Here is a 23,970-nt window from a genome sequence, read left to right on the forward strand (position 1 = left end):
GACGGACAAAACTGAGCATGCCACATTTGCATTTTTTCTGCGCACATGTGAAGGGGCCCTATACAGTATATATTCTCTATACGTCCTAACAAAGTATGTGATTACATAAAATGATGATTTATTTTTTTTACAGGGGGTTGTGAAGCATCTTCAGTTTCAGCCCAAAGAGTTGGAAGAATACATTGAACAGCTAGAAAAAACTTTAAAGCGCTACATCCAGCGGCTTCAATGGCTTCTTTCAGGTAACTATTGGTCTTCCAGCTGAAATCTGTAGCAATTTACTTTACAGTATAAATGGAGGAGCTTTTCAAAATCCAATCATGTAGAAGACAAAATCCTATACAAATAAAATAATAATAATATTTATTCACTTATATAGCGCTGTTAATTCCACAGCACTTTACATACATTGGCAACACTGTCCCCATTGGGGCTCACAATGTAGGTCAGAGCCTGCTGTATACTGTATTTGTGTAGTTCTGTTCAAAATATCAGGGTCCACTGTAATCGGTATCACCAACCAGGTTATCCTTACCAACGTGTGCTCGACATTGCAGGGAGCCGTCGACTGTTTGGCACTATATTGGAGAATAAAGTCTGTATACTTATTGATGCATCCAGCTCTATGGCTCCCTTTTTGGCAGAACTACAAAAGGGGTTAATATCACTACTATGGGAACAGCTAATGCCAAGGAATGTCTGGTAAGTGAAGATAATATTTTTGTAATTAAATTTACAGACCTGTTTGTTACTGATTTATTGCAGAAATGTGTAGATTTTCACTCATTAAAGTAGCACTCTGGAGGACTTCTTAATATATTTTCCATTCCTGTAGAAAGTTGGTTGGAGTAGCAGTGGAGGCATTTGTAGCTGATCGGTGCTGGATGGCTGATTTTGCAAATTTATTGCAACTGACCAATGTAGTAGTGCTGAATTGCTAATATAGCAGAGTTGTTGCAGTTGGCTGATGTAGCAGATCTAGACTGCTGATGGAGCAGAGTTATTGCAGTCGGCTGATGTAGCAGAGCTAGATTGCAGATGGAGCAGAGTTATTGCAGTCGGCTGATGTAGCAGATCTGGATAAGATCTGGATAAGATCTCCATAAGAGCACAGTTGATGTAATTGACTAATGTAGCAAATCTGGATCGCTGATGGAGCAAAGTTGTTGCAGTCGACTGATGTAGCAGATCTGGATCGTTGATGGAGCAGAGTTGTTGCAGTCAGCTGATGTAGCAGATCTGGATCGCTGATGGAGCAGAGTTGTTGCAGTCAGCTGATGTAGCAGATCTGGATCGCTGATGGAGCAAAGTTGTTGGTCAGCTGATGTAGCAGGGCTAGATTGCGAATGGAGCAGAGTTGTTGCAGTTGGCTGATGTAGCAGAGCTAGATCGCTTATGGAGCACAGTTGATGCAATTGACTAATGTAGCAGATCTGGATCGCTGATGGAGCAGAGTTGTTGCAGTCAGCTAATGTAGCAGAGCTAGATTGCGGATGGAGCAGAGTTATTACAGTCGGCTGATGTAGCAGAGCTAGATTGCGGATGGAGCAGAGTTGTTGCAGTTGGCTGATGTAGCAGATCTAGATCGCTTATGGAGCACAGTTGATGTAATTGACTAATGTAGCAAATCTGGATCGCTGATGGAGCAAAGTTGTTGCAGTCGACTGATGTAGCAGATCTGGATCGTTGATGGAGCAGAGTTGTTGCAGTCAGCTGATGTAGCAGATCTGGATCGCTGATGGAGCAGAGTTGTTGCAGTCAGCTGATGTAGCAGATCTGGATCGCTGATGGAGCAAAGTTGTTGGTCAGCTGATGTAGCAGGGCTAGATTGCGAATGGAGCAGAGTTGTTGCAGTTGGCTGATGTAGCAGAGCTAGATCGCTTATGGAGCACAGTTGATGCAATTGACTAATGTAGCAGATCTAGATCGCTGATGGAGCAGAGTTGTTGCAGTCAGCTGATGTAGCAGAGCTAGATTGCGGATGGAGCAGAGTTATTGCAGTCGGCTGATGTAGCAGAGCTAGATTGCGGATGGAGCAGAGTTGTTGCAGTTGGCTGATGTAGCAGATCTAGATCGCTGATGGAGCAAAGTTGTTGGTCAGCTGATGTAGCAGGGCTAGATTGCGAATGGAGCAGAGTTGTTGCAGTTGGCTGATGTAGCAGAGCTAGATCGCTTATGGAGCACAGTTGATGCAATTGACTAATGTAGCAGATCTAGATCGCTGATGGAGCAGAGTTGTTGCAGTCAGCTGATGTAGCAGAGCTAGATTGCGGATGGAGCAGAGTTATTGCAGTCGGCTGATGTAGCAGAGCTAGATTGCGGATGGAGCAGAGTTGTTGCAGTTGGCTGATGTAGCAGATCTAGATCGCTGATGGAGCAAAGTTGTTGGTCAGCTGATGTAGCAGGGCTAGATTGCGAATGGAGCAGAGTTGTTGCAGTTGGCTGATGTAGCAAGTTTAGATCGCTGATGGAGAAGATTATTGTAGATAACTGATGTAGCAGATCTAGATCACTGATGGAGCAGAGTTGTTGCAGATAGCTGATGTAGGAGATCAAGATCACTGATGGAGCAGAGTTTTTGTAGTTGGCTGATGTAGCAGATCTGGCTTGCTGATGGAGCAGAGTTGTTGCAGCTATCTGACATGGCAGTGATGAATTACTAAAGTAGGAGAGCTACAGTGAGGTTAATGTAGTAGCAAGGCTTATGTAGCATCGCTGGCACAATGTGTTGGCTCGACATTTTTAACCCTCCGCTGTCAGGCTGCTGTGGCACGCCTAGGTAACCCCGGTTTCACACATCCGGCTTTTCACCGGTTTGGCAGATGTGGCACACGCCAGTACAGTGTATACAGTACAGTGGCAGCGCGACAAGCACCGGTCACATGCTGTCATGTGACCCGGAATTTACAGCGCTGCCATTGTACTGTATACACTGTACGGCAGTTCGCCGCATCCGCCAAACCGGCGAAAAGAAAGATGTGTGAAACCGGGGTAAGTAATAGTCTAAAATGTATTAGGGTGGCTTTACATGCTGCGATATCTGGCTCGATATCGCTAGCATGCGACCCACCCCCATCGTTTGTGCGAAACGGGCATATTGCTGCCCGTCGTGCACAAAATCTGGCACCCCCCGTCACACATACTTACCTGCATAGCGACGTCGCTGTGACCAGCGTACCGCCTCCTTTCTAAGGGGGCGGTCCGTTCGGCGTCACAGCGACGTCACTAAGCGGCCGCCCAATGAAAGCGGAGGGGCGGAGATGAGCGGCCGTAACATCCCGCCCACCTCCTTCCTTCCGCATTGTGGCCGGAGGCAGGTAAGGAGATGTTCCTCGCTCTTGCGGCGTCACATGTAGCGATGTGCACTGCCGCAGGAACGAGGAACAACTTCGCCCCTGCGACAGCAGCGATAACTGGCAGCGGACCCCCATGTCAACGAGGAGTGATTTTGGACATTTTTGCAACGATCCAGAATCGCTCCTAGGAGTCACCCGCTACGACATCGCTACAGCGGCCGGATGTGCGTCACAAAATCCGTGACCCCAACGAGATCGCTGTAGCGAAATCGTAGCGTGTAAAGCCCGCTTAAGTCTAGGTTAGACCCCCTTCACATGTCCGTGATTCCAGTATGAGTGGTGTCCGTTTTGACACTTACTGGAGACACATTCACATACTCATTAAAATCTCTGACCTTCACACCTTCACGATTTCACACGGATCGTGTGCCCTTGTGACTTAATCACGTTTGCCCATGTGATCCACATTGAGACATGTTTGTTTTTTTTACCATCATCACGGATGAAAAGGGTCAATAGAAGTCTATAGTTATGTGAAGAAACGATAGACTTTCTTTGTCGCTCCATTGGGAGACCCAGACAATTGGGTGTATAGCTATTGCCTCTGGAGGCCACACAAAGTATTACACTTAAAAGTGTAAGGCCCCTCCCCTTCTGGCTATACACCCCCAGTGGGATCACTGGCTCACCAGTTTTGTGCTTTGTGCGAAGGAGGCAACACATCCACGCATAGCTCCACTTTTTAGTCAGCAGCAGCTGCTGACTATGTCGGATGGAAGAAAAGAGGACACATATAGTGTCCCCAGCATGCTCCCTTCTCACCCCACTGTATGTCGGAGGTGTTTGTAAGGTTGAGGTACCCATTGCGGGTACGGCGGCAGGAGCCCACATGCTGATTCCTTCCCCATCCCTTTTTACAGGGCTCTGGGTGAAGTGGGATTTACCGGTCTCCAGGCACTGAGACCGTGCTCCATCTACAGCCCCTGGAGAAGATGCTGGATGGAGCGGAGTACATCAGGGACATGGCCCTGCTTCCTCAAGGTACTCTGTGTCCCCGTGCATTTGGCGCTCACACCGCAGCATGCTGGGTGTTGTAGTGCGCCGGGGGACATCAGCGCTGCGGCGCCTGTGCCATGGCCTCATTCAGCTTTGCTGAAGCAGGCTCACTTATGGGAATTGGTCGCGCCGGCCGCTGGGACTGCGGCGCGGCTGGCACTTGTAGTGCGCCGGGGACTTCAGCGCGGCCTGCGCTTTTACGGCGGCCGCGCTGATAACTAGAGTCCCCGGCTTTTGCGGCCTGCTTCCGTTCGTTCCCGCCCCCAGACCTGCCAGTCAGGAGAGGGGCGGGACGCTGGCCACTTCTATGAATCGGTTGCGCCGGCCGCTGGAACTGCGGCGCGGCTGGCACTTGTGGTGCGCCGGGGACTTCAGCGCGGCCCGCGCTTTTACGGCGGCCGCGCTGTTAACTCGAGTCCCCGGCTTCTGGGCCTAGTCTCCCTTCGTTACCGCCCACAGCCCTGACAGTCAGGGTAGGGGCGTGACGCTGCATAGAGCAGAGCTGAGAGCTGGAGTATGTTTTGCATACTCCACCCCTCTCACTGTGTGCACTGTGAGTCCGGATTCCCGCACTTTCTCAGGCACGCCCACGGCTTCCTTCTCTACAAGGACACCGGCAGCCATTAGTGTCAGTTTCTATACGATACAGAGACAAGTGTGGAAGACCCTGGCATTCTGATAGTCACACAATCGCTGTAACAGGCGTTAAGCAGCACCTGTGGTGCTAACCCCACTAGTGCAGAAGTGCACTTATAGATATGCTTGTACTATATACATTGCACTGTTTAGTCGCACGTTGTATATACCCTCCTGGATTATGCGGAGGAGTTATCAGCATATTCTCTGTGTAAAACAAAGGTGCAGAACCACATGTTTTTCTATACAGCTGGTACAGCATGTACGGCTATACGGCCGGCAGGTACATAGACTCCCATTCTATGCACTAATGGCCAGGGGATGAGGACGGTGTCTGCAGTATTTACTGACAGTTTTTCTGAGACTATGGCTATGATACTAGAAGCCTAGCAGTCCGGACATGTCTCTCACAATATGGGCACTGTTGAATCATTGATCCATGGCCCCCCTCAGTGTGAATAACTAACAGCTCCGGGAATGTCACACGCATCCCAGAGTCACGGCTCTGCACGGACGTCAGTCCCAGACAGCCTAAGTGGGCTCGCTATGAGCGGCCTCGGTTTCATCAGGGTCCTAACAGAAGGACTCGCTGTGTAATGAGGCGGAAGTAGCGGCTCAGGATTCTGATCCTGAGACCGCTCTCAATCTGGATACACCTGATTGTGACGCCATAGTAAATAATCTTATAGCGTCCATCTATAGAATGTGGGTTATTTCTCACAGCTCCTCCAGTGGAGGAGTCAGCTTCACGTATTTTTCTGGACCACTCTGCCTTCAGAGAGGCAGTCCAGGAACACCACGCTTATCCAGATATGCGCTTCTCCAAACGGCTTAGGATACACGTTATCCCTGTCCCCTGACTTGGTCAAGGACTGGACCCAATGTCCCGAGCGGCATCCTCCAATCTCCAGGCTTGTAGCTAGATCCATAGTTGCAGTGGGAGATGGAACTGCAAACTCAAAGATGCCACTGACAGACAGATGGATCTCTGGTCGAAAGCCATCTATGAGGCTGTCGGCGCACCGTTGGCTCCGGCATTCTCTCCCTTGGGGCACTCCAAGCTATTTCAGCTTGTCTTACACAGATTGACACGGTTACACGTACATCTGTGCCGCAGGTGGCATCCTTAACCTCTCAAATGTCTGCATTTGTTTCTTACGCGATTCAGGTTGTCCTGGACTCTGCGAACCGTGCGGCGGTAGCCTCCGCTACTCCGTGTTTTTAAGCAGAGCCTGGTCTGCTCGTTAAGTGAATGGAAGGCAGATTCTGCTTCCAAAAAAGGTTGCCTAACCAGTTGCCTTTTTCTGCTGACCGACTGTTTGGTGAGCGTTGGATGTAACCATCAAACAGTCCAGGGGTAAGGATTCATCCTTTCCTCAGCCCGGACACAACAAACCCCAACAGAGCAAGAGGCAGTCGGGGTTTTCGGCCTTTTCGAGGCTCGGGCAGGTCCCATTTTTCCTCGTCCAATGTGGACTCAAAAGGATCAGAGGAGCTAAGATTCTTAGCGGGCTCAGTCTCGCCCAAAAAAGCGACAGTCTGAAAACCCGCTTCCAAGGCGGCTTCCTCATGACTTGCAGCCTCGGTCGGTAGCAGGCTCTCCCGCCTTGGCGATATTTAGCTGCCATAGGTCAATGACCATTGAGTGTGAGACATTCTGTCTCACGGGTACAGGATAGAGCTCACTTCTCGTCCTCCAACTCGATTCTTCAGAATTTCTCCACCTCCCGGCCGGGCCGCTGCTCTTCTGCAAACAGGGTGCACTCTATAGGCAGAAAGAGTGATGACCCCCGTTCCTCTTCAGGAACAAGGTCACGGTTTTTACCCCAAATTCTTTGCGGTACCTATAACAACGGGCCGTTCCGTCCAGTTCTGGATCTAAAAATGCTCAGCAAGCTCGTGGACACCAGGCGGTTCCGGATGGAATCCCTCCGCCATGTCATCGCCTCAAGGTCCCAAGGATATTTCCTAGCATCATTAGGCATCAAGGATGCTTATCCACACGTGCCGATTGATCCAGAGCACTAGCGTTTCTACGCTTCGTTATAGGAGACGAACACCCTCTGTTCGTAGCTCTACCTTCCGGCTAGCGACAGTCCAACTGGTCTTCGCCAAGGTCAGGGCAGCAGTAGTCACAGTCCTGCACTCTCAGGGTCACTCTGTGGTCCTGTATTTAGACGATCTACTTGTCAAGGCACTCTCTTAGGAAACATGCCAACACTGCCCGAACGTTGCGCTGGAGACTCTCTAGAGTTTTGGGTGGATCATCAACTTTTTAAAGTCAGATCCGACCCCGACCCTATCGATAACATATCTAGGCATAGAGTTTCTTACTCTCTCAGCGATAGTGAAGCTGCCGCTAGACAAACAGCATTCACTACGGGCTGCAAGCTCTTCTTTAAGAACCAGTCGCACACATTGAGACGCCTCATGCACTTCCTACGTAAGATGGTAGCAATGGAGGCAGTTCCTTTCGCGCAGTTTTACTGCGTCCACTACAATGGGACATTCTCCGCCAATGGGACGAGGAGTCGACGTCCCTCAACAGAGTCGTCGTTCTTTCTCAGGCGGCCAAGGAATCTCTACGGTGGTGGCTTCTTCTCACCTCTTGGTCAAAAAGAAGGTCCAGACGCGAGTCTATCAGGGTGGGGAGCAGTTTTTCTCCACTACAGCGCTCAGGGTACGTGGACTCAGCAAGAGTCCACTCTTCAGATCAATGTTCTTGAACACAGAGCAGTGTATCTTGCCCTACAATCCTTCCAACAGCGGCTGGAAAGCAAGCATATCCGACTTCAGTCGGACAGCTCCACAGCGGTGGCATACATCAACCACCAAGGAAGAACGCGCAACCGGCAAGCCTTCCAGGAAGTCCGGCAGGTTCTGATGTGGGTGGAAGACACGGCATCCACCATATCCACAATTCACATCCCAAGTGTGGAAACTAGGAAGCTGACTTCCTAAGTCGCTGAGGTGTGGCCGAAAGAGTATGGTCTCCTCACCCGGACGGGTTTCAGGAGATCTGGCGCCGCTGACAGAGGCCGGACGTCGATCTAATGGCGTCACGGCACAACAACAATGTGCCAGCTTCATGGCACGGTTTCACAATCATCGAGCTCTGGCGGCAAACGCCTTAGTTCAGCATTGGTCGCAGTTCCAGCTACCTTAGGTGCCACCTCTGGCATTGTTGCCCAGAGTACTGCGCTAGATCAAGACCGACTGCGGCCGCGCCATCCTCGTCGCTACAAATTGGCCGAGGATGTTGTGGTACTCGGTTCTGTGGTGCCTCACGGTAGGCTAACCGGGGGCACTACCAGACCAATCAGACTGGCTGTCTCAAGGGCCATTCTTCCATTTGAATTCTACGGCCCTCAACCGGATGGTGTGGCATTGAGTCCTGGAACCTAGTGTCGTCAGGATTACCTCAGGACGTGGTTGCCACCATGAGACAGGCTAACATACCAACGTCCGCCAAGATTGACCACAGGACGTGGAAGATGTTCTTATCTCGGTGCTCGGCGCAGGGTGTTTCTCCCTGGCCGGTTGCATCGTCTATGTTTCCTTCCTTCCTGCAATCTAGGTAGGAAAATGGGTTGTCGCTCAGTTCCCTTTAGGGACAAGTCTCAGCGCTATCTGTATTTTTTCAGACACGACGACTTCCTCAGGTACGCACGTTCCTACGGGGAGTTTGTCTTCTCAGCACTCCGTACAAGCGGCCGTTAGAGCCCTGAGATCTGAACAAGGTTCTAATTGCTCTCCAGATGCCGCCTTTCGAGCCTTTGAAGGATGTCTCCCTTCCCGTTTTTCACGGGAAGTGGCCTTCTAGTAACGGTCTCGTCTCTTAGGAGAGTTTCCGAGCTAGCAACGCTCTCATACAAACTCCCTTCCTGGTCCTTCACCAGGACAGGGTAGTTCTGCGTCCGGTTCCGGAATTTCTCCCTAAGGTGGTATCCCATTTTCATATCAATCAGGATATCACCTCACCTTCTTTGTGTCCTCGTCCAGTCCATCAATTTCAGAAAGATTTGCATCTGTTGGTTCTGGTGAGAGCACTCAGGTTCTACTTCCCGCATGGCGCTCCTGCGCCACCCGGATGCACTCTTTGTCCTTGTCGCTGGTCGGCGTAAACAGTCGCAAGCTTCCAGATCCACCCTTGCTCGGGGGCTCGAGGAACCAATTCTTGAAACCTACAGTTCTACTGGGCTTCTGGTTCTCTCAAGGCCGAAGGCCCATTCTACCAGAGCCGTGGGTGCATCCTGGGCATTACGGCACCAGGCTACGGCTCAGCAGGTGTGTCAGGCACCCACCTGGTCGAGTCTACTTACTTTTACCAAGCATTATCAGATGCATACCTACGCTTCGGCAGACGCCAGCCTAGGTAGATAAGTCATTCAGGCGGCGGTTGGCCACCTGTAGGAGAGGGCCGTTTGACGGCCCTATCATGAGGTATTCTTTTACCCACCCAGGGATTGCTTTTGGACATCCCAATTGTCTGGGTCTCCCAATGGAGCGACAAAGAAGAAGGGAATTTTGTTTACTTACCGTAAATTCCTTTTCTTCTAGCTCCAATTGGGAGACCCAGCACCCGCCCTGTTTTCTCGGGGTTTTTCTGTTTTTTCGGGTACACATGTTGTTCATGTGGTATGGTTCAGTTCTCCGATGTTTCCTCGGATTGAATTGGTCTTTAAACCAGTTATTGGCTTTCCTCCTTCTTGCTTTGGCACTAAAACTGGTGAGCCAGTGATCCCACTGGGGGTGTATAGCCAGAAGGGGAGGGGCCTTACACTTTTAAGTGTAATACTTTGTGTGGCCTCCAGAGGCAATAGCTATACACCCAATTGTCTGGGTCTCCCAATTGGAGCTAGAAGAAAAGGAATTTACGGTAAGTAAACAAAATTCCCTTCTTTCACTTGTATAATCTTCAGTCTTTCAAAGCAAAACCACATTGCTAAATGCTCATTATTGATTGATATAAATTGGCCTTTTCTCGCTTCGTTTCATCCTAATTACATTGTCCTGCAGAACTGGGACTGAAAAAACACATTTATTTGGAGCATACAAGCCTAACCCACCCACATTATTTTATCTTCAAAAAGCCATTTTTTTTACGATCACCATTTTTTTTTCACTTTATTAATGACATGATATTGTTCTGCATTTTCCATTGGGTTTATCATTCCTCCATATTTCTTTATTTTATTTTTCACCCATGAATTGAATAGGTTTAATATGATAAGCATTGCAGAAAACATTGAGCCATGGCAGGAGTGTTTGGTGGAGGCCTCTGACAAAGCTTGCCAAGATGCAGTGCAATGGCTTTCCAGGCTGCAGCCCCGGGGAAACACCTGTATTCTTCATGCTCTGGAGGTTGGTGAATTGTCACATTATTTTACTCTTCTTATCACCATTATAGCTCCTTTACTTGTAGATGACATTGTAAAACATTCTGTAACATAGATGCAATAATTTCCTGCAGTCGGGAGCACAGCTAGATATTTACCTTTTGGGGGTGCCAGGAAAGTAATAGTATATATTTTACTACAACAAATTCATCCACATTGGATGACATATGACATATCATAGCGTGTGACATCTACGAGTGAGTGTGAACGAGCAAAAATACTCACCTTATCGTTGCTCGTTGACACGTCGCTCATTTTCTAAAAATTGATCGTCCTTCTGCGCGCTGGTTGCACATTGTTCCCGAGACAGCACACGTCGCTCCGTGTGACACTCCGGGAACGATGAACTGCAGCTTACCTGCGGCCGGCGGCAATGCGGAAGGCAGGAGGTGGGTGGGATGTTACGTCCCGCTCATCTCCGCCTCTCCACTTCTATTGGCCGGCCGCTGTGTGACGTCACTGTGACGCCGAACGTCCCTCCCCCTTCAGGAAGTGGATGTTCGCCACCCACAGCTAGGTCGTTCGGGAGGTAAGTATGTGTGACGGGGGGTAACAACTTTGTGCAACACGGGCAACAAATTGCCCGTGCCGCACAAACGATGGTGGCGGGTGCGATCGCACGACATATTGATACGTGTAAAGCAGGCTTTATGCTCAGATGTTTCTGGATTTGGCCAATTTCACAATTGTTAACTTGCTTGTCCATGTAAAACAAATGAAAGAATTGATACATTGACTTTTTTTCTCATAAATTTACCAAGAGAGAACTACAAACATAAGGAATTCATTAAGGAAAGCATCCCATTGGGCATTGAATCAGAGAAACAAACGCTAATAAAAATGTATTTTACCTTCCACAAGGAACCTGAACTTTACTATATACAGGATATTGTTATTTATCCACCATGTAATAAGATGTACTTCTGTATTCTGCAGCAAAAGTGAAAGATGATGGTGCAGCTGCTTCTAAAGGGTTAATGCCCGTATGGAGGACATAGGTGCTACTGCAAAAAAGGGTTATCTACAATGAAAAAAATCAGTTAATCTCAGTCTATCACTGTACACAGTACACAGACAGACAGCAACAACACACTGAAGAAAAGGCTGTGACAGGATTTACCTCTATTGCTGCTTCTTACTTCTTCCTGCTGCTCCATAATACACAGGAATCCATCTTTATATCTTCCTAGATAAGTTTTTACAGCATGGCGTATAACAACTGCATAGATCTCCTTGTATATACAAAGAGAACAAAAAAAGTGCATACTGATGAAAGATACTGTCTAAAAAATAAAGATTGATTATATTTATTGACATGATTGACTGAAATAAAACATGAGATGGTTAATCACATGTGGGCTGGGCCACTGAAGAAATATGAATAATTGCTGACACGCATAAAGTTAAACAACAAATATGGTTGAGAATATACTAATGATGCATAACATCATGTAATAACCAACAAAAATATTATAGTCGTGGTAGTAATGAATAGTGTAGGATTATGCCAAAGATATATGTATAAAGTGCTAGTGCAATAAATCCCAAGTATATGTACATGCTGCACAATCCTCATCCACCCTCCCCACACATCACTAATGGTGGTGTCACACATAGCGACGCAGCAGCGATCACGACCAGCGATCTGACCTTATCAGGATCGCTGCTGCGTCGTTACATGGTCGCTGGTGAGCTGTCAAACAGGCAGATCTCACCAGTGACCAGCCCCCAGCTAGCAGCGACACGTGGAAGCGTAACTAAGGTAAATATCGGGTAACCAAGGAAAGCACTTCTCTTGGTTACCCAATATTTACCTTAGTTACTAGCGTCCGCCGCTCTCACGCTGCCAGTGCCGGCTCCCTGTTCCCTGCACTCCTAGCCAGAGTAAACATTGGGTTAATTACCCGATGTGTACTCCAGCTATGTGTGCAGAGAGCAGGGAGCCAGCACTGGCAGCGTGAAAGCGGAGGACGCTAGTAACTAAGGTAAATATCGGGTAACCAAGGAAAGGGCTTCTTGGTTACCCGATGTTTACCGTGGTTAGAGCTTACCGCAGGCTGCCAGACGCCGGCTCCCTGCTCGCTTCAGTTCGTCGCTCTCTCGCTGTCACACACAGCGATGTGTGCGTCACAGCGGGAGAGCAACGTCCAAAAAATGAAGCAGGACATTCAGCAACCGGCGACCTCACAGCAGGGGCCACGTCGTTGCTGGATGTCACACACAGCGACAGCGACGGGACGTCGCTGCTACGTCACAGAAAATGGTGTCTTAGCAGCGGCGTCGTTGTCGTCGTCGCTATGTGTGACACCACCTTAAGCCCTTTCTGTCCTGGTGTCTGATTTTAACCCATCCAGATAAGCTTATTTAGATATCAGAGTGTACTTGTCCATGTTTTCCATAGACTGTACACACATGTATACTTTATTGGGTTATTCACAGGTCCCATGTTTTGTTATGTTTTTTTTATATTCTGCATAAAAAATATGGAGACGTGTCCTACTCTGGTCCAATTTGCAAACCAAACTCATATCTATTTCTTTAGCACATACCTGAAAAACACAGATGACACATTGATGGAAAGCAATGATTACACCGGTACCTGTTTTTCACATATGTGTTTTGTACAAACGTGTGAAGTGGGCCTTATTCCTGTATTTACTACCTAAGCAGACCAGGAACAAAGTTGATGTGGAACTGTTACTGCGCTGCTGAAGATATGACATAAATCTAGGAAAACTGAGTTAAGGTGGTTTTAGTCAACGTTTTTTGAAGTGTAACTCCACTTTTTCATCAGGAAATCCACCATTTGGTGGTTTCCTGATGAGGAAGTGTGGTGATGCTTCGAAACGCGTTGACTAAAACCACCTTAATTCAGTTTTCCTAGATTTGTCATATCTTCGGCAGTGCAGTAACAGGTCCACATCAACTTTGTTACTGATCTGCTTCGGCTTTTTGAGCGCATGGACGCTGCAGCAGTGATACACAACCCCCAAGGTGAGCACAGTCCCTTATATATCCGCTGGGTAAGGCTCTATTGCGCTTTCTTCTTTCAGCTTGTATTTACTACTTGGCAGCACCATCCCATGACTGATTGATAGGTAAGTGCCATGTATCAGAGTAAACGACTTGTCATTCTGCTGGGAATGGTGCTGCATCTAAGAAATGCAGCGTGAGGCTGAGAAACCCCAATGTATTTCCAGTGGGTGAAGGTATGGTATGATGGGGGGGGGGGAGTTTGACTGGTTCCCTTTAAGCAATAATACTCAATATTGCTGGTGGTATGAGAGCATAGAGGTCAAAAATAATATCCTTGATGGTATACGGTGGCGGATGAGCTAATACAGTATATTTTAACCTTGGGTAAAAAAAAAGAAGAGGGAGGTTAAATGAGGAATTAACTCGAATACTATAGGTTAGTGAAGGTGTAATTGTCAGGATCTTGTTAATAAAAGGGTAAGTGGAAGCGTGAAATGTACTGGCCACAGATAACGCTGCAGGGCAGGGGATAGAGTGAATCGTGCTTCTGTCTTATAGCAGTCACACATGTAAATCCTGTGGGTGGAAGTTGATCAAGACCATGAAAAAAGGATTATAACTCGGTGGAGTAATCCTTTGTGCACCGGCTAACATCATAAAGGTATTATATTTACACAAAATTAAAAAAACATATCACATCTCCTCTTGTTTCAGAAAAGTTTTGCTTATCCAGATGTACAAGGAGTTTATCTCCTGACAGACGGGAAGCCGGACACGAGCTACAACCTCCTGCTTGCAGAACATCTCCTAAAGTCCCGGAACATCAAAGTACACACGGTTTCTTTCAATACTTCAGAAAGGTACGAGCCCAGGTATATCAAACATTGCAATGTGCATGAGAGAAGCCAACAAGGTACTAAAACTGAGGCATCTACCTGTCTTATTGACGTAGAGGTGTGATGAGAAAAACAAAGTATCCAGTAATGACAGTGATAGTTCACTGAGCTCCATTTCTTATCCTGTGGCCACTACACGGTGTGTGGAGCGTTGATGTCCAGTTCTGTTCACAGTCTACATCCCACTGTTGTCGGAGCTTAAAACAGCTGATCGGTGCGTGTGCCGGATGCTGGATCCTCACCATCCTGATCATGGCCGATGCATTTGCTTCCTTCACTCTTCTTCAATTTTTATTTTTATTTTGCCTTAGTTTTATTCTAGCTAAAATTTTAAAGGGAACCTGACAGATTGCCCAGGTCTCAAGCCAAACACTAAAGGGGGCTTTACACGCAACGACATCGCTAACGAGATGTCGTTGGGGTCATGGAATTCGTGACGCACATCCGGCCTCATTAGCGACGTTGTTGCGTGTGACACGTATGAGCGACCGCTAACAATACATAATACTCACCAAATCGTTGATCGTTGACACGTCGTCCATTTCCCAAATGTCGTTGCTGATTTTGGACGCAGGTTGTTCGTCGTTCCTGAGGCAGCACATATCGCTACGTGTGACACCCCAGGAATGACGAACAACACCGTACCTGCGTCCTCCTGCAACGATGTGGGCGTGTCTTTCATGCAGCCGCTCCCCGCCCCTCCGCTTCTATTGGAGGCCTGCCGTGTGATGTCGCTGTGACGCCCCACAAACCGCCCCCTTAGAAAAGAGGCTATTTGCCGGCCACAGCGACGTCGCTAGGAAGGTAAGTGTGTGTGACGGGTACTAGCGATTTTGTACACCACGGGTGGCGATTTGCCCGTGACGCACAAATCACGGGGGCGGGTGCTTTCACGAGCGACATTGCTAGCGATGTCGCTGCGTGTAAAGTAGCCTTAAGGCTAAGGACACACGGCGAGTAAAACAGAGCGAGTGGAATGTGATAAAAAAAAAATCGCATTCCACTCGGACCCATGTTACCCTATGGGGCTGCTCCCATGTGCAACTTTTTTTCTCAGCCCCAATCGGACAGAGAAAGCAATTGCAGCATGCTGCGGGTGGAATCCGATTTGTTTTCTCTCGTACCCATACAAGTCTTTGGGTGCAAGAGAAACATTGCACTGCACACATAATGGAGGAGATGGTGAGATTCGTCCCTCCCTCCCCTCCGCAGCGCCCGCCTTCTCCTCCGCGGCTGTGCTGCAATCACAGGATCGGATCACAGTGGCATGACACTCGGCTTATACTCCAGCAGAGCAGGAGCCGAGTTTCATGCGATGCACTTGCAGTAGTGCTTGTGTGGCCCCAGCCTTACCCTTCCTAAGAATCCCTTTATATTGTGTAATTGATTTATGCATATTGCAAATAAAAATATATGGCATATCTGTTAGCAAATGTGCATAGGTATTTTCAGAACTCTCATAGAAGTAAATGGAGAAAGCCATGCATGTGTTAGGCTATGTGCGCACTTACCGGATTTTGCCGCGGATTTTTTGCGGTTTTGCTGCCTGTTTCGCTGCAGAAAATGTTCATAACATCTCTGCAGTGATTCACCAGCAAAACCTATGGGCAAAAAAAATCCTGTGCGCACTAGGCGGAATTTGACAGCTGCATGTTTTGCTGCGGGATTCCCGCAGCAAAAACAATTGCATGTCAATTCTTTTCTGCATGTCGCTGCGGGATTTCACTACATTGACTCCAATGTTAATCGTGAAATCCCGCAGGGAATAACGCAGGCAGCAAATTCTGTGCGGTTCACTGCGTTTTCCTGCGTTATTCCCTGCGGTATTTCGCGGTTTACCTCCGGTAATGTACATCGCCTGTCTGCGGTTTTGCAGGGAAGTGATGTCATTACAGGAAGAGGAAGCCGTGCAGAGAGTAAACACACAAAGATCACAAACACAGACACATCACAGACACAGAACACATCACAGACATAGATCACAGACACAGACACATAGAACACACATAGAAAGAAAACGGAAATATAGAAAATAAAGAACGTGGGCTCCGCTGTATATTTACTGTCCAGCCGAGGTAAGCACACAGCGGCGGCCCGGTATTCTCAGGCTGGGGAGGGAGAGGGGCAGGGTTAATGTCCCCCGCCTTACTCCCCCTCCGGCAGCCGAGAATATCAGCCGCAGCTGCCCCTGCACTGTCGCATGCATTATGCGGCAGCACCGGCGTGTCCCCGGCTCTTCTTGCCGCCGTGTAGTAGTGGCAGGCAAGGTAATACAAGGGGTTAATGGTGGTGGATCACCGCCATTAACTCCAGGCTTGATCATGGCAGCGTCTATGTGACAGCTGACATGATCAACCCGTAAGTAAAGTGAATAAAACACAGACACCGAAAAATCCTTTTATTTTAAATAAAACAAACAAGCCTCGTTCACCATTTTATTAACCCCTCCCGCACCAAAGCTCCGGCGTAATCCACAGGTCCTGCGCTGCTTACATCCAGCCGCGACTGACACAGACACAGCGCTGAATGAAAGCAGCAGACAGCAGAGGTAATTACCGGTCATTTCCCACCGCCGGTAATGTGAACTCACTGCCGACCGTGGGAAATGTAGCGATCTGTCCTCTATCTATCTATCTATCTATCTATCTATCTATCTATCTATCTATCTATCTATCCCTCTATCTGTCTGTCTATCTATCTATCTATCCCTGTATCTATTCTTCTGTCTATCTATCTACTATCTCAGAATTAAATGACTTTTTTTTTTCTTTTTTTTCAATGTGCTTTATTGCATTGAATGCAATAAAGCACATCCCAACCCGCACGCGGTGAAACCGCAGCAAACCGCATGCAGTTTTCGGGTGCGGTTTGCCACGTTTTTTTACCGCAGGTGCGGTAATCTTTGAGAGCATGCGGAATTTTCTCAAGAAAATTCCATTTCCCAGTGCGCACATAGCCTTAGGGGCACTTTGCACACTGCGACATCGCAGGTGCGATGTCGGTGGGGTCAAATTGAAAGTGACGCACATCCGGCATCGCATGCGACATCGCAGTGTGTAAAGCCTAGATGATACGATTAACGAGCGCAAAAGCGTCGTAATCGTATCATCGGTGCAGCGTCAGCGTAATCCATAATTACGCTGACGCGACGGTCCGATGTTGTTCCTCGCTCCTGCGGTAGCACACATCGCTGTGTGTGAAGCCGCAGGAGCGAGGAACATCTCCTACCGGCGTCACCGCGGCTTCCGTAGGATATGCGGAATGAAGGAGGTGGGCAGGATGTTTACATCCTGCTCATCTCCGCCCCTCCGCTCCGATTGGCCGCCTGCCGTGTGACGTCGCAGTGACGCCGCACGACCCGCCCCCTTAACAAGGAGGCGGGTCGCCGGCCACAGGGACGTCGCACGGCAGGTGAGTGTGTGTGTGAAGCTGGCGTAGCGATAATTTGCGCTACGCCAGCTATCACCACATATCGCTGCTGCGACGGGGGTGGGGACTATCGCACTCGGCATCGCAGCATCGGCCTGCGATGTCGCAGTGTGCAAAGTGCCCCTTAGTGTTAGTATATAAAGAGAAGTAAAAAGGGAAAAATCCAGCTCATTCACGACTCCATAGAAGCAAGGGAAATCCGTTAGACGAAACGTGGAGATTCAATGCATATAAAAAAAGTTCCAGCTTATTAAAAAATCCCAAATTTTATTCAGAAATATTTTTAAGATCCATTGTAAAAGCATTGCGTTTCGAACACCAACATTCATTCTTTTTTAAGCTTGAAAAAGAAAGCATGTTGGTGTTCGAAACGCGTTGCTTTCCCCATGGATCTTAAAAATATTTCTTCATCGTTCCTATGGGAGACCCAGACCATGGGTGTATAGCTTCTGCCTCCGGAGGACACACAAAGTACTACACTAAAAAGTGTAGCTCCTCCCTCCGAGCATATACACCCCCTGGATAACCAAATATAGCCAGTTCAATGCTTTGTGTTCAGGAGGCACACATCCACACATGCATTCTCATCTGATTTTGATTTTTGGAAAGAGTTTGAAGAAAAGCGGGTCCAAGCCTGGACTCCCGGCATGTCCCTTCTCACCCCACTGTGTCGGCGGTGTTGTTAAGGTTGATTTCAAGGCTGAAGCCTTACATGCCGCGCTCCTTCACCATCCCTCGGGCTCTGGCTTGAAGTGGGAGCCAGCACGGTTCTCCCTGCCTTGCAGGAGACCGGTCTCCATCCGCAGCCCTTTCAGGATCCTGCCGGACGGAGCACTCATCCCTCAGGGACCTGGCCCTGCGTCTCACAAGCTAAGTATCTGAGACGTTGTTATCCGGGGGTCCCTTGTACTTTATTGTTGGGGAGAGTGTGCTGTGTATGTATTCTGACATTTCCGGCCGGTTCTCTGGTTTTCACCAGAGAACCGCGCCAATGGTGCCTGCGCGCCGGCCGCATCGTTAAATTTAGGCCCCGGCTTCGCCTGAGGCCTAGTTTCGTTTTCACTGCCCCTGCATGCCAATCATGCAGAGGGACAATGCGGCTCCGCCCAGCGGCCGTTCGGCTCAGGAGAGGGACACTCCTCTCTGAGGAAATGTTTCCCTCCCCTGTATATCTCCTTGGCCCTCGGGATCCCGCTCTTAGAGTAGGCCCCGCCCCCTCTCCTCGCTCCGGCTTGGGCAGAAGCGCCATTTTATCAGCGTTTCTTATGTCAGCACAGCGATCGGCGCTGGCTGCAGTATCTCTCTAGGGGTTCGGGCTGTGGGATCTGGAGGGCACAGAGAGGGGTTGGCAGAATGTCAGACGGTATGGCAAGCCACAACCTCCGGTTGTGGACCTGCTTATATTATATACTCTGCTTATATACTCTGCTGGGGGTCATTCTGACTCAGAGCCCCCACTTCAGCAGCATGTCTCACACAAGCAGCAAGGCTGCAAGGCTGTACTCAATATGCACTGCATGGAGGCTCCTACTGCCTGTACCGAGCACATAACCACATTGTAATGCCTGCTCTAACATGGTGGTGCCTCAGCCTGGAGTCTCATCCCCAGTGGTTCCTCCGGCTGCTCCGGCTCCGGTGGCTGAACCCCCGGCTTGGGCAGAATCCTTCTCTCCATGGGACAGCTGTCCCGGACTCTGCTGAGCATGCATCAGCCCCCTTCTCAGGGCGCTTCTGCTGCTACGGCTCGCTCAGCAAAGCTCACAGAGGATTCTCCATCTGGTCTCAGACCCCGTTCTCCTAAAAGGAGACGCAGGGTCCCCTCTCCTTCCTCGTCCCGCGGCTCTGATTCACGAGCTGACTCGCAGGACGAGGAGGATGCCTTTACTGGGGGCTCGGACGCTACCTCCATGTACCCCATTGATCTGTCCGAAAGTGACGCAGATGCTAGTGATTTGATTGCGTCCATTAATTTTGTACTGGACCTCAATCCGCCTGTATCAGAGGAGCAACCCTCTCTGGCAAGAAAGCACCAGTTTACCTTGCCCAAGAGAACAAGGAGTGTGTTCCTTAACCACTCCAGTTTTCAGGCCACTGTAACCAAGCCTAGGGCCTGTCCTGACAGACGCTGCCCAAAGCGTGGTTCTGATGACCGTTTTCCGTTTCCACCAGAGGTGGTCAAGGAGTGGGCTCATTCACCAAAGGTAGACCCTCCGGTGTCTAGACTCTCAGCCCGGACAGTTGTATCAGTGGCTGATGACACCTCTCTTAAGGATTCCCTGGCGGGAAGAGTAACTGACCGCCAGGTTGACCTTCTGGCCAAATCTGTATCTGAGGCGGCAGGGGTCTCGTTCTCCCCATCTTTTGCAGCAGTGTGGGCTCTCATAGCCATCTCTGCTTCTCTAGAGGAGATGCATTCCCTCACCAGGGACTCTATGCCCGAAATGGTTGCCTTAACTTCCAGGCTTCAGCCTTTTCATCCTATGCCATGTCTGCCATGCTGGAGGCTTCTCACCGCACTGCGGTGGCTTCAGCTAATTCCCTCGCTATCCGCAGGATCTTGTGGCTTCGAGAGTGGAAGGCAGACGCTTCTTCAATGAAGTACCTTGCTGGGCTCCCATTTGCTGGGCCCAGGCTGTTCGGTGAACAACTGGATGAAATTATTCAGGAAGCTACTGGCGGGAAGAGTACTTCCATGCCACAAACAAAACCAGGAAACCTGTCCAGGGCAGGAACCAGTCGAGGTTTCGTTCCTTTCGTTCCTCCAACTGGTCGTCCTCTAAACCCTCGGCCTCGTCCACTAACTCAGCCAAGGACAAAAAACCCATCTGACACACGAAGCCGCGTCCTCAGAGCAGGAGCTGCTGCCACTAAGGCAGCCTCCTCTTGACTATCTGGCCGCGCCAGCAACGTCCTTGGTCGGTGGCAGGCTCTCCCGCTTTGGCGACGTGTGGTTTCAACACGTCTCCGATCAGTGGGTGCGGGATATCACCTCCCACGGCTACAGGATAGAATTCTATCCAGCCCGCCAAACAGATTTTTTCTGTCAACTCCCCCCTGCTCCAAGGCCGCCGCCTTCTCACAGGCCGTGGCACCCTTGCAGGCCAACGGAGTAATTGTACCGGTTCCCGCCTGGGAACGGTTCAGAGGTTTCTACTCAAATCTCTTCCTAGTCCCCGAAAGGGACGGTTCCTTCCGGCCCATCCTGGATCTCAAGCTTCTCAAAAAGCATGTTCAGGTGCGGCATTTTCGCATGGAGTCTCTGCGATCAGTCATTGCCTCAATGACCCAAGGAGATTTCCTAGCATCCTCGACATCAGAGATGCCTACCTGCATGTGCCAATTGCAGTTTCACACCAGCGTTGGCTACGTTTTGCAATCGGAGAGGAACATTTCCCTTCGGGTTAGCCACGGCCCCTCGAGTATTCAATGGCAGCAGTGGTTGCGGTTCTGCACCTCCGGGGGTTGGCAGTAATCCCTTTTCCTGGACGGCCTTCTAGTCAAGGCTTCATCCAGTGCAGACTGTCAGCGGAGTGCCTCGCTCACTCTCGCCACCCTAGTCCAATTCGGGTGGCTTGTCCTTTTCCCAAGTCCACTCTGACTCAGACCCAGAAGCTCATGTACCTAGGGATGCAATTCGAGACTCTGCCGGCACTAGTGAAGCTGCCCTTAGTCAAACAGCAGTCCCTCCACTGGCGGTGCGCCCTTTGCTGAGGCCCCGCCGTCATTCCATCAGGCACCTAATGCAGGTGCTGGGTCAGATGGTGGCGTCAATGGAAGTGGTTCCTTTGCCCAGTTCCATCTGCGTCCTCTGCAGCTGGACATTCTCCGCTGTTGGGACAAGCGACCTTGCTCCTTGCACAGGTTAGTGGCTCTGTCGCCACAGACCAGGGGCTCCCTTCAGTGGTGGCTTCGGCCCCTCTCTCTCTTCAGGGACGCTCCTTCCTGGCCCCGTCCCGGGTGATCCTCACCACGGATGCCAGTCTATCCGGCTGGGGAGCAGTATATCTCCACCACAGAGCGCAGGGCACTTGGACCCCGTCCGAATCAGCCCTCTCGATCAATGTGCTGGAAATCAGAGCTGTGCTTCTAGCTCTCTTAGCCTTTCACCACCTGTTGGCGGGCAAGCACATTCGGGTCCGGTCAGACAACGCGACAGCGGTTGCCTACATCAACTGCCAGGGCGGGACACTCGGCCGCCTGGCAATGTTGGAGGTTCAACGCATCCTTCAGTGGACGGAGGACTCCAAGTCCACCATATCCGCAGTCCACATCCCAGGCGTGGAAAACTGGGAGGCAGATTATCTCAGCCGTCAAACCGTGGACAGCGGCGAGTGGGCTCTGCATTCGGCAGTGTTTCGGTCACTCTGCCGCAAAGTGGGGCACTCCGGAAGTGGAACTTCGCTCCCACGATCCTCAGGCCTTTGCAGCGGACGCGCTGGTTCAAGATTTGTCCCAGTTTCGTCTGTCTTACGTGTTTCACCCTCTAGCTCTTGCTCAGAGTCCTGCGCAAGCTCAGAATGGAGGGTGTCGGGTCATTCTCATTGCTCCAGACTGGCCCAGGCGAGCTTGGTACCCAGACCTGCTCCATCTGTCCGTAGAGGTGTCGTGGCATCTCCCGGACCGTTCAGACCTTCTCTCACAAGGTCCGTTTTTCCGCCTGAATTCTGCGGCTCTCAGATTGACGGCGTGGCTCTTGAGTCCTGGATCTTGACGACTTCTGGTATCTCTCCTGAAGTCATCTCCACTATGACTCGGGCTCGGAAGTATTCCTTGGCCAAAATCTATCACAGGACCTGGAGAATTTTCCTGTCCTGGTGTCGCTCTTCCGGCCATGCTTCTTGGCCTTTTTCCTTGCCGACCCTTCTGTCCTTTCTGCAGTCCGTCTGCAGCTAGGACTATCCCTCAATTCCCTCAAGGGACAGGTCTCGGCTCTGTCAGTGTTGTGCCAGCGGCGTATCGCTCGGCTGGCTCAGGTGCGCTCCTTCATGCAGGGCGCATCTCACAGCATTCCGCCTTACCGGCGGCCCTTGGATCCCTGGGACCTTAATCTGGTCCTCACGGCTTTCCAGAAACCCCCCTTTGAGCCTCTTAGGGAGATTTCTTTGTCTCGTCTTTCACAGAAAGTGGTCTTTCTAGTGGCCATAACTTCCCTCAGGAGAGTCTCTGATTTGTCTGCGCTCTCTTCGGAGTCACCTTTTTTGTTTTTTCATCAAGACAAGGTGGTTCTCCGTCCGACTCCGGACTTTCTCCCTAAGGTGGTTTCTCCTTTCCACCTTAACCAGGACATTTCCCTGCCTTCCTTTTGTCCGGCTCCTGTTCATCACTTTGAAAAAGCGTTGCATACTCTGGATCTGGTGCGGGCGCTCCGGATCTATGTGTTTCGCACCGCTGTTGTTAGGCGGCGCACCTCTCTTTTTGTGCTGACCACAGGTCGGCGTGAGGGCCTCTCGGTTTCTAAGCCGACCCTAGCTCGTTGGATTAGGTCGGCCATTTCCGATGCCTACCAGTGTACTCAAGTGCCTCCCCCGCCGGGGATCAAGGCACACTCGACCAGAGCTGTCGGTGCCTCTTGGTTTCTCAGGCACCAGGCTACGGCTCAGCAGGTCGGTCAGGCTGCCACTTGGGCTAGTCTGCATACCTTTTCGAAGCACTACCAAGTGCATGCTCATGCCTCGGCAGATGCGAGCTTGGGCAGACGCATCCTTCAGGCGGCTGTCGCCCATTTGTGAAGTTAGGTTTCGCCTACTTCTCAGTTTTCTGTTTATTCCCACCCATGGACTGCTTTGAGACGTCCCATGGTCTGGGTCTCCCATAGGAACGATGAAGAAAAAGAGAATTTTGTTTACTTACCGTAAATTCTTTTTCTTATAGTTCCGTAATGGGAGACCCAGCACCCTCCCTGTTGCCTTTTGGCAGTTCTTGCTCCGCGTGTTATCACAGGCTGTTGTTGTAGACAGAGGCTCCGGTTGTTCCGGTTCTTGCTCTATCTCTACTTGTGGGTGGCTACTCTCCTTCAGCTTTTGCACTAAACTGGCTATATTTGGTTATCCAGGGGGTGTATATGCTCGGAGGGAGGAGCTACACTTTTTAGTGTAGTACTTTGTGTGTCCTCCGGAGGCAGAAGCTATACACCCCAATGTCTGGGTCTCCCATTACGGAACTATAAGAAAAAGAATTTACGGTAAGTAAACAAAATTCTCTTTTTTGGGATAAAATTTGGGATTGTTTTTTCTTGTCCATCCATGTGATACTACCTGTACAGTATATTCTCAGCAGCAAAAA

The 23,970-nt window shown here is 49.9% G+C and overlaps 1 protein-coding gene across 2 annotated transcripts in view; it reads left to right on the forward strand.

The window, feature by feature from the left end:
* Window positions 1-23,970, forward strand: part of VWA3A (von Willebrand factor A domain containing 3A) — a 223,666-nt gene that overhangs the window by 156,561 nt on the left and 43,135 nt on the right. For both annotated transcript variants that reach the window (XM_075318003.1, XM_075318002.1), the window contains exons 27-30: window positions 134-242; window positions 558-702; window positions 10,208-10,352; window positions 14,078-14,223. In XM_075318003.1, the coding sequence (XP_075174118.1) occupies window positions 134-242; window positions 558-702; window positions 10,208-10,352; window positions 14,078-14,223 (545 nt within the window). The remainder of the gene's footprint in view (window positions 1-133; window positions 243-557; window positions 703-10,207; window positions 10,353-14,077; window positions 14,224-23,970) is intronic.

The sequence above is a fragment of the Anomaloglossus baeobatrachus genome, chromosome 7 (assembly GCF_048569485.1).
Source record: "Anomaloglossus baeobatrachus isolate aAnoBae1 chromosome 7, aAnoBae1.hap1, whole genome shotgun sequence".
NCBI lineage: Eukaryota > Metazoa > Chordata > Amphibia > Anura > Aromobatidae > Anomaloglossus > Anomaloglossus baeobatrachus.